The 11698-nt window shown below is 33.9% G+C and overlaps 1 protein-coding gene across 1 annotated transcript; it reads right to left on the reverse strand.

The window, feature by feature from the left end:
- Positions 1-4467: 4467 nt before the first annotated feature.
- Positions 4468-7511, reverse strand: LOC110095920 (influenza virus NS1A-binding protein-like). The gene is made up of 4 exons (XM_020821639.2): positions 7425-7511; positions 5094-5195; positions 4798-4984; positions 4468-4701 (listed from the first exon to the last, which is right to left on the reverse strand). The coding sequence occupies exons 2-4, from the start codon at positions 5141-5143 to the stop codon at positions 4612-4614; spliced, it is 327 nt and encodes a 108-aa protein (XP_020677298.1). The 5' UTR covers positions 5144-5195; positions 7425-7511; the 3' UTR covers positions 4468-4611.
- Between the last annotated feature and the right edge of the window lie 4187 nt (positions 7512-11698).

Genomic DNA, 11698 nt, shown 5'->3' on the forward strand with positions numbered 1-11698 from the left:
CTACTTTATCTTCTTATAGTCATAGGTTTGCTTTTTCTCTTCCCTAGCTATTCGTTGCACGTCGACTTTGCTTGTTTCATGTGAGAGGTAGAGTTTTCAAGGAGTTGCTAAATATCATCTTCGCCTCCTTCGACGATATTCCTTCTTGTCCAATCCGAAGTCACACCTCTTGTTGTTCTTTTGTTGGATCTTACTTCCTTTTGTGCGCTTATTCAACCAAATCTCATAAATCCGTTGAACTCCCAAGTTTAGTAAATCCAAGATTTACAACAAAAAGAGGAAAATGGATGAGATTTAACTCGATATGAGATTTAACAGTTCCCTAAATTCTGTTTGGTAGGATTTAGCATAAGTCCTGCTCAAATCCTGTATCCAAATAACCCATTAAAGCTACTAGTTGTGCATCATTAAAAGGAGTATTTCTAGACTCATGATGTAGATATATCATTGTAAGGTAATTAATATTGCAAGTTATTTAGTTGATATAATAATGATTTATTTCTTAAATGAGTTAATGCAATAGTTAAATTTCATTTTCATTTAGGTAGATAAATTATTAGATGCTATTAAATTTAGATATTTTGATGGCATTATTGGTAGACACATATTATGTAATCATGCTTATACTTAGTAGAATTAATACTAAAATTGTCACCTTACCCTGCCCTATTTGGTTTCTGTAATATTCTTTCAAAATACGTGATAGGTTCAAATCATAATCATCAAAGCTAATTCATCTTTTTTTGGGACATTTAAGCAATTAAAAGTGAACTCACACACATAACACATACGCAATACTCAAACCAAATACCTTTTAATTGATAGACGAAGCTCCCAACAAATATATCAAGATAAGCTGCATAAGCTAGTTCATCAAGAATTAAAGATACATACCAATTATCATATTAAGACCGAAAATGTACAGATCTTGATATTGGCATCAAATTTGAGCTCATTTTTATTATATTTTTAGTAGTTTGAAAATCCAAAATTTTATTTAAATATCTTGACATCCAATATTGATTTATATAATTTATCATAAGTTTTTCTTTTCTTTCTAAATTTCTTTACTTAAAATTTTAGCAATTTTTTAAATATTATCACTTCCAACAAAAAAAAGGGACTTTAAATACCCAAAAGACAATTTTACCTTGCTACTTTATATTTGAATGGCTTGCAAAAAATCAAAAATGGATTTCAAGTCATCATAATGCCAACTTACCATGTAAACTTAGGCTTCGTATGTGACGGCTTTTTTTCTGCTTCTTAAAGCAGCTTTCTAGTACAAAATTTTTTATTTTTATACTAAGAAGTTGCTTTAAGAAGTAATAAAAAAACCGTCACAAACGAAACCTTAGTCATGAAAATAATTTATCTAATGCTCAAAGATTAATTTGGTCCATTCATGATTAAATAATACATTTGAAATATTACTTTTAGGCAGTTATCTTCCCATGATATGTAAAATATTAATTTAATTAATTATAGCATTTTAAATAATTTCCATAATAACTATTCCTCATATTTCAAGTAAAAAAATTAATTTTAATTAATATTTTTTAGCCAATTATCAAAATTTCCCTCACCTGTGGCACATGCATTGAACTTAAATTTTCTAACCTGGTGCACACCAACTCAGTGTCATTTTGCTTTTAATTATTATCCAGAAGTTGAAGGGAAGGTAATTATGCATAAAGGTTTTTTCTCTTATAAAAACCTAAAGAAAACCATTTCAATCTTGATTTCATCTTTATTTCAATGTGGAGGTTGAGCATGGAGGGCTAAAGAAGAGGTATAGAAGAAAGTAGATAAAAAATCATTTTTAGAGGTAGCATTTGGCATTAAGTTATAAAACTTTTGCTCTATTAGAGAAAAGTTTAATTCATTATTACCGACAATTTATGTTTGATGGTTCGATGAATTATGTGATAATGATGATTTGTAATGCTTTTTTATAAATCCATCATAATCCTTATCTTGATTTGCAAGTATCTAGTGTTATGTAAATGTGAAATATGTCATTTTTCATGTTCCTACATATTTTCATTATTGGTTTTTACAACTTGACATGAAAATCTATGCAAAATTCATCAATGACTTTGAAGCATATGATGTGTGCATATCTATCTTTATATATTGACAAAATGTCCTATTGTTCCTCATACACAACATGACACAAGTAGTGTACTTGACAATTTTTTTCATTCTCTAATTTACACTTAATTAAACATTATGTTAGCTTTTTAATTTCATCAATCATGAAAATAGTATTTTGCATGTTTTGTTTGACATAAGAATGGCATGAAAATTTATGTTGCATGTCTTAAACATAATTTACATGATATTATTAATATAATAGTACATTTTTTGAAAAGCAATTTATCATATTATTTAGATTTTGTGTATGAATAGGAAAATTATGGGCTTATCCACATGTGGTCTGTGCTATCTTGCCCTGTAATAAGTCAAATTAATAAGTTTGTCTTAAATGATTATAAAAGAGTAGTGAAGGCAAGCTTCATATTTGATGTATAGAAAAAGTTCAAGGTATTAAGGACATCTCCAATCGAATGTCAAACGAGTGTTTGAAGTCGCCTCAAACTCCAACCGAATGTCATCTTTAGTAGCATTTTGGCGTCACGCTGTTCACAAATGTCATTTTTTTGTCAGGAGAATAATATACTCGGCATATTCTTTTTTGATGTTATGAAATTGAGTTTGGTTGGAGACGAATTACTGCATTTTCTAGCATAAAATAAATTTTTCTGTTGTACATGTTCTAAGCTGACGGCATATGATATGATGCATGAGACATCTCTTTTAAGGAGGGAATTGCTAATAATATGAGTACCTCTTAATATTATGCATATATTAGGGAAGACTAGTCGAAGCGCATCAAAATGCCAGCTCTAGTTCAACCTCTGGGATTATTATATGACATGAACAAAATGAAAATTATAATAATAAAAAGGGATATAACAACATTGTCATTTGCTTTTTATGAGTTAATATTAAATGAAAGAAATCATAAATGTGATCACTGGTATAATAGTTTATGTGCTATTATAAATGACACTTCATTCATACTTTGATTATTACCTGAGCTATAATAATAACAAAATAATTATTTCTACATATCTCATTACCCTACATGTTTATCATTATGATTGGGAAATAAAAAATGATATTGCATATCATAACTAATTGATAGCACATGACATGTGATAATTTCTTCGTATTAGACCAATCATTTTATCAAATATATGTTTTGTGAGTGAGTTGTAAGGAAATGATAAATGATCATGAATGTTGTTTAATTCATTGCACAACAGAATTCAATTGTTTTTTATTTTTTCACAAGATTTTATTATGCTCTCATATCACTACATATAGTTGCCTGTATTATTTCAGAAAAAGATAAAGACTTCTTGAATATTAAAACTATAGGCTGAGCTAATCTTAATCATGAAATACAATATTATATATTTTTGATTTCCCTATTGTATATGTTGATAAAATAAGAGATATGTACCATAAAATATTATTAGTCATATCTATGATAGATGTAATTAGAAGTTTTTCTTATGAATATTAGTGTCTCTATGTATGTGTCTAACGATATCAGTCCATCATGCAATATTAACTAAAAAACGACAAAATATTGAATTTTCTTTATGAAATCTAATGTTGATCTGATGTTGTAATTGATTATATTATTTGCAAATCATTTCGCCACTCTTCATCATGGGGTATGTTGTGTATCAAGAAGAGGCATGAGATTTAAATTTCCATGTTATCTTTATTAAGGAATTAGATATATACAAACAGTAACGATTGTAATATTTTCTAATTGATTAAATACAATTACAAATAACCTCTCCTAGTTCCATATCTATTATCAAAATTATTTTCTAGAATTATTTAGTTAAGCCTCTATCCAATAATTCTTCACAATTCTCACTGTAAGTCTCAAATAAAAGAGATCGCATCATCCAACAAGATGTATTCCTATAGTCTTGGATCCCTGAGCAATGTCTTCTCAATCTCGCATGAGGTATTGCAATTCCTCCCCTACCAGAGAATTGCACGAGAAAGAAAGGGAGAACACAAGGACACCCAAAATAGCTTTAGCAGGATCATCATGAAGGGTTGATTATCAATCATCACCGCCAAACAAGCATGACATTGGATTAGAAAGCCCTAATCTTGCATGACTATATATAAACCCTAAGCTATTTGCATGCATGGAAAGTCATCTACCCAAGAAAACCTTAGAAACCCAGTTACAAAGAACACCCTTAGGTTCACAGTGTCGTTTCTGACTCAATTTGATATCAAATGCAACTATACTATGATATTAGATCGATTTTGGATCAATATTGGCCACTCCAATCATACTTCAGTAATCAAATATACCCCCACCTTTAATACAAGGTTGGCCCTAAACTTGGAGAAATGCTGAGAAGATTTGGGAATCATTGTGAACTATATGAGAAAATCACAATCATTTTTAAACTCTACAAAAAATTTCAAATCAAAGATATCGTCATCATTGACCTCAGAAGAACAAAACCAGTGCCTGGCGAAGGTCAATCTAAACAGTCCTGCAGCTTATAATACAATTGCGGAGAAGAAGCACCTCTTTCCCACGGCCTTAAGACGGCTGTTGTTCCAACCAGCTCCTTCTTCATAACATTCAATCTGTTAAAACAAAACGGACGCACAAAAAGAGTGTTTTAAAATCAAAGATCATCAAACATAACTAAAAAATTAAATTTGAGATTAGAGACTGCATACAGTTTCTATCATATTTTCACCATTTTCAATTCCACCAATGATGAATACAGAATTGCCAAGAAGTGCAGAAGCACCATATCCTCTATTGCACTTCATTGGTTCACCAGGCATCCAAGCATTAGCACGAGGATCATATATTTCAACACTGGATACCATTTTGCCACCATCATAGCCACCCATGACAAACCTAATCAAGAAATTTACAGGTTAAAACTTATAAATGCCAAAGTTATAAGATGAACAATGTATGGTTTTCTTAGAAGGCATCTCAAGCAATATGCAGTTGTACAACTCACAGTTTCTCGTTTAAAACTGTCATTGAGTGACATCCCCTCCTGGTAATCATGTTAGGTATTCTTGAACATGAAACCTCCCGTGGATCAAGTCTTTCAGCTGAGCTGAGCAAAGGATAGAAGGCATATAAGTGCATGTGAATTTTAAGTATATAATTTATGGTGCATTTATTAAGCGAAATTGTCTTTCTGGTTAAAAGAAGACAACATCAAGCCTTTGTCCCACTACATGGGGTCGCCTACATGAATCCTTTTTTCTCCATTATGTCCGATTAAAAGTCAAAATCTCATTTAAGGCTTCGTTTGGGATGGCTTTTTTATTGCTTTCTAAAACGGAGTTTTAATACACATTTTTTTATTTTTGTATTAAAACTCCGTTTTAGAAAGCAGTAAAAAATCCGTCCCAAACAAAGCCTAAATCTAATAAAGAAAGATCATTTCTAACCAAATCTTATTTTCTAACCAAATCTTATTTTCTAAACACTGCCGTTGCCAAATCCAAAGTTCTGAATGAGAAAAGTAGAGAATTGCATTAGATAGTCGACAGCCAATGTAAAACATATCAAATAATCATGACATAAATCCTTTAAAAAATTGTGTTTAAAAGAAGGCATGAAAAAAAAAAATATTTTACTAGGTCATGACTGGAGGATGAAATGACAATTACAGGTGTAGAAAACTAGACCAAGAAATGAGTAATCAATGCAAACCGAATGATGTATTCAAGTCAGTTCTTAATTGGTGATTGCTCGGATTAAGTTCCAAAAATACACATAACACATATCCAACTACGCAAACCGCATATACCAGCTTAATTCTCAATTATAGGACCTATTTATCACGAACTCACATTTTGTTAAACGCTCAAGTCTAAAAAGATGCAAGATGAGTGGAGAATGACTGTGTTAATTCCTATTTTTAAGAATAAGGTGATGCACAAGATTGTGCGAATTATAGAGGAATTAAATTAATGTGTCATACTTTAACTATAGGAGCGAGTTATGGAGCATAGGTAGCGGCGTGATACTAATGTTTCTCAAAATCAATTTGGATTCATGCCTGGTAGGTCTACTATGGAAGCCTTACATTTATTGAGAGGTTTGATGGAGAAATATAGAGAGAATAAGTTGGATATCCATTTGATATTTATTGATTTAGAGAAAGCATATGATAAAGTTCCAAGAGAAGTGCTATGGAGAATTCTTGAAAAGAAAGGAGTTAATATCGCTTATATTCAAATCATTAAAGATATGTATCCATGAGCTATTACTTGTGTTCAAACATAAGGTGGTTTGACCAAGTATTTTCCTATTTCGGTTGGATTACATCAAGGATCAGCCTTAAGCGCATATCTTCTTGCTTTAGTCATGGATGTTCTCACTAGACATTTGCAAGAGGATGTATCTTGGTGTATGCTTTTTGCTGATGATATTCTTCTTGTTAATAAGACTAGAGAGGGAGTTGAAGGAAACTTAAATTATGGAGGTAAACCTTAGAGTCTAAAGGTTTTCACTTGAGTAGAGCTAAAACTGAATATATGGAGTGTAATTTTAGTAGCAATAGACCTAACGAGGAGATTGTGACTATGGGTGATCAAGTCATTAATAAGAGTTCACGTTTTAGATATCTTGGATCTATTGTCCAGAGTGATGGTGAAATAGATGAGGATATTATCAGCAGAATTCAAGTTAGATGGTTGAAGTGGAAGAATGCATCGGGCTTGTTGTGTGATAGAAAAGTCCCCCTCAAACTTAAGGGAAATTCTATAAGACGGTAGTGAGACCTGTGCTTTATGGTGTCGAATGTTGGCCATTAAAAGAGAGGCATAACACTTAGTTAAGTGTTGCAGAGATGAGGATGCTCAGGTGGATGAGTGGCTTTACCTTTAGAGATAGGATACGAAATAACAATATACATGAAAAGTCTGGAGTAGCTCCAGTGAAGATAAGATTACAGAGAGTCGCCTTAGATGGTTTGGTCACATTATACGGAGGCCTTCCGATGACCCGATTAAGAAAGTTGAGGTATTAGATTTGACTTACGTTAAGAAAGGTAGAGGTAGACGTAAAAAGACATGGTTAGAAATTATTGGAAATGATCTTTCTTTATTAGATTTAAATGAGAATTTGACCTTTAACAGAACACAATGGAGAAAAAGGATTCATGTAGCCGACCCCAAGTAGTGGGATTAAGGCTTATTGTTGTTGTTGTTATAATAATATTAATAATAATAATAATCCATTTGTTCTTAGGTGGATACATTCTAAAACCGAGTAAACCGCATTGATTAACATGAAAGTGATTAACAGGTAGTGAGGCATAAAACCACTTTACTTCAAGTAATTATGTCCATCATATCCACCAACAGCATATAGCACGCCATTTAGTTCAGCTGCAGCAGGGGCAAACCGCTGGAAAAGGATCAATAAGGTGGACAGTCAGCTTTGAATTGATAATAAAATGATTGGCATAAGGAAGTTCAGGTAAAGCAAATGAGCCTCCCGTTAAACAAATTAAAAATTGATTTTTATTAGCAAATCGTGATTATAACTATACAGATTAGTAAAAAAGGTTTGGGTTATGATTTTCTCAGCTGCTTTATTTTCTAAATGAAGCATGTCTACAGTAAAATAGCCTATATGCACCTCGATGGCAAAGCACTGTATATTTACCAGTGGAGTTTTAATAAATATTTCATGTATTTTGATTTCAAAGGTAGCCAAAAATTTTAATTGAAAATCACATTCAAATTATTGATGAAGATGCACTCAAAAATCATAACTGACACAATGTCCAGATATATCACCATTTTGAAACCTAACATATATGTAAGATATCTAACCGTCTAGAATTTTTTAATATAACCGATCATGAAATGCACAAAAGGTCAATTCCACAGTAACAGACTTCTAATTTAGACAACCCTTTGTCAGTTTAGACTAAAACTAGAAATGCATTAAATTTAAGCAAACAATAATTTAATAGTTATCTAATAAAAATCTTGCATAAACATTTTGGGTCACAAAAAATACATGTTCAATCGGAAACTGTTGCAACTAAAAAATTAGATTGTAGCATATTTGAAATAATCAATCATACAAACAACCCAATCGCTAAATCAGATAATTCAAATAAAGCAAAAAAAAAAAAAAGACCAAGTAAAAATCCAGATTGTCAATTTGCTGATGTTAATGAATACTTCTTGTATTTCTAGTGAATATAAACTTTAAGATCCGCATCACACATACTGCACGGCAAAGAAGAGAAATTGTTTACTTCTTATCGTCTTGATCTTAGCCTTTACTTCAGCGTGGTTATGTAGTGCACGACAAGCATCTTGCTAATTCTAGCATTTTCTAGCCTAGTATATTTTTAATCAGGTTAAATTTCAAAATAGTCCCGTGACTATTTCTATATGTGGGCTCCAAAAATTCAGCCCCGGCCTCTGAATATTGCAAGAGCCCGAGCCGGCATCAGTCTGATTTTCGTAGCATCTGAGAGAGGCATAATGAGGGTTTCATTCAGTTTGACTGAATCTCGGACCAACAATAAAGCTGAGTACGAAACTCTAATAGCAGGACTGGAGATCGCGGTTGATGTCAGAATCCGAAATCTCTAAATCTTTGGTGATTCTCAACTTGTGATAAATCAGGTCATCGGAATTTACAAGATTAACAAAGTTGAATTGACTCATTATCACCGGCGAGCCCTTGAGCTTTTGTAACAAGTACCAAATGTTGAAATAGCTCGAGTTCCTCGAGGACATAATGATAAAACAGATTGTCTGGCTAAATTAGCCAAGGATGTGGCAAATACTGACAAGGATATGCCTATGCCAATCATGGTTCACGGCCGTCGCATCTTAGAGCCGGCAATCCTCCAATTCCCGTAGGCAGACAAAATACAGAGCCAAGCCAGCAGGATACAACCCCAGTATTGACCACACTAAGAGGTGCCATGGTGAGGGATTGTATTGACCACACTAAGAGGTGCCACGAATGTCAAATCAACGGTGATGTTATACATCAGCCTCCAAATCCACTGCACCCAACAGTAGTATCCTGGCCATTTAAATGCTGGGGCACATATATAATCGGACTGATAGATCCGCCGTCTTCAGCAGGACACTGCTTTATTCTAACAGCAACATACTAATTTTCTAAGTGGGCAGAAGAAGCTCCATTCAAAGAAGTCACGTATGAGCATGTGATCAACTTCTTTACCCACAATGTTGTCTATAGATTTAGTGTGCCATGTCGCATAATCTCATACAACGGTATTGCATTCAAAAGTACAAAAAATTATAAGTTCGTTGATAGGCACAAGATCGATTGGAGGCATTCATCAATATACAATCGAAGAGCAAATGGCCTAGTAGAGACCTTCAACAAGACGTTAGTGAAATTATTGAAAAAGATCCTCACCAAAAATAAAAAAGAGTGGCATACGAAAATGACAGAAGCACTATGGGCATATCGTATAACTTACAAGACACCAACAAAGCCACTCCTTATTCATTGATATTCAGAGTTGAAGCAGTATTGCCAGTAGAAATTGAACTACCGTCACTCTGGGTAGCAATCTAGAATGATTTCACTAAAGAGCACAATGCTCGCTTGAGAATGGAAGAGCTCGACGCACTTGAGGAACTCAGGTTGCAAGCTTAACAAAACTTTGAAATATATCGAGGAAGAATGGCAAAATCCTTTGATCGAATGGTGCGCCCTCGGCATTTCAAGAAGGGGAATTGGTCCTAGTACTGAGAAGGCCGATCATCCCACATCGAAAAATCGCTGGCAAATTCGTATCCAACTGGGAAAGACCTTTCGTCATCGAAAAGGTATACCAGGGAAGAGCTTATCAACTTATCGATCTGAATGGTCAGAGGCCCATGCCGCCGATCATTGGTCGATACTTAAAGAAATACTATACATGAAATTGCCCGAGAAAATCTTATGTTTAATACGTTATATTTGTGTACATGATTATAAGAGTATACATTTCATGTTTTAAAATTCTCCTGTATTATGAGAATGTATTTCAAAATCCCCCATCAGATTGGGGGTATTTTAAATATTTATTTGGGTTGACATCATGCTATGCACCGAGATCCCCAAATAAATATTTAAAATCTCAGAATTTCAAATTTATTCCATTCTAAAATGTCCCTTCAAAACAGAGACAATTTTTATTCGGGTCGACATCGCGCTGCATGCCGAGATCTCCGAATAAATATTTAAAATTATTAATTCAAATGTTATTTCATGCTAAAGAATACAAAAACTTCTTTTTCAAAGTATATGCAGGTAATCTTTCAAAAGCTAGAGACACCACTTTCTCCAATGTGTCAAGATTCAAAAGTCAAGAAAAAGACTTTTGTGCCTACACACTCCTACAAATTGAGTCGAAGAAGCTTGAAGTCTTTCGACAGCATAAAGCTTAAGGTTCAAATGGGTGTAAAAGGTCGGATCCAACAAGCCCAAATATGATCGGATCGCTGGCAGCTCCGTCTACTCAACAATCCATAAAAAATGCCGTAGTAGCGGAACCCCCACTTCATCATCCCGTCAGTAGGGACTGCAGGAAGAACGAAGGCCAATTTGACTCGACCAGTTCTAGTAGTCGTAGTCCACCGAATTCTCCCAAATGACAAGAGAATCAAAGTTCTAACGAGGAATCTCGAGCAACCACCGAATGTGCGTAGGCTCCAAATCTTCAACCACAAAGGAGAACTCCAAATCTACCAACTTCAGTAAAATCAGTATTGGGAAGCGCATTTCCCATATCTCAAGTCTGAAGCCTGAATGGGTGTAAGAGGTCGGATCTAAAAAGCCCAGATATGACCGGATCACTGGAAGCTCCATCTACTCAACACGCCATAAGAAAGGCTGTAGTAGAGGAACCCCTATTTCAACAACCAGAGGACGAAAAGCTATCAAATCCTAGCTCTCTCGATCTGATGAACTCAAGTGACTCATATTAAATTCTCCTCAAGTGATTAATGATTAAGATACTACCGACATTTGGTACTATCAACCGAATCCGAGACCTGCAAATTCTTCAACAAGTCTATCAAAGCATAAAGCAAAGGACCGAAAAAAATATTATACAGTTCACGCAAAGCCTAAGGCCGAACTAAAAGGATTTCGTCATCAACAAGTCCGCTATGCACAAAGCACTGGACCGATGACTTCTCGCCACTGTCCTAATATGAACCTAAAAGGTTTAAGTTACCAGCATCTACTTCTTCATCAAGCCCGCCAAAGCAAGAAGCATAGGGCCGAAGGAACACACATTTTCTACAAACCACTATTGATAAATCAGGTAATCCTCCATCAATGTCCGCAGCAACAGGGCAGAAGAGATCAAAATCTCACGATTCAATCTAAAACTACGAAAAGAAGCATCCTGAATGATGTCTACAAGCGTCTTTAAAGGCTGAGGGCATTTTTTAAATATTTATTTGGGTTGAAATCTCCAAATAAATATTTAAAAACTTTCTAAGATACAACTAGAGGAGAGAAGAATGGAAGATCCTCTGTAAACTGAATGTACTATCAACAAAAATATAATTTGACCAAGATACGATCAATATAAGAGACAACAAA

This window comes from Dendrobium catenatum, unplaced genomic scaffold (genome assembly GCF_001605985.2).
Source record: "Dendrobium catenatum unplaced genomic scaffold, ASM160598v2 fragScaff_scaffold_237, whole genome shotgun sequence".
Lineage (NCBI taxonomy): Eukaryota > Viridiplantae > Streptophyta > Magnoliopsida > Asparagales > Orchidaceae > Dendrobium > Dendrobium catenatum.

Coding starts and splice junctions, on each gene's coding strand:
- LOC110095920 (XM_020821639.2), bottom strand. CDS start 5,143: ATGATTACCAGGAGGGGATGTCACTCAATGACAGTTTTAAACGAGAAA. Junction 4,985..5,093: donor ACAGTTTTAAACGAGAAACT/GTGAGTTGTACA, acceptor TTTCTTGATTAG/GTTTGTCATGGGTGGCTATG. Junction 4,702..4,797: donor GTGAAAATATGATAGAAACT/GTATGCAGTCTC, acceptor TTGTTTTAACAG/ATTGAATGTTATGAAGAAGG.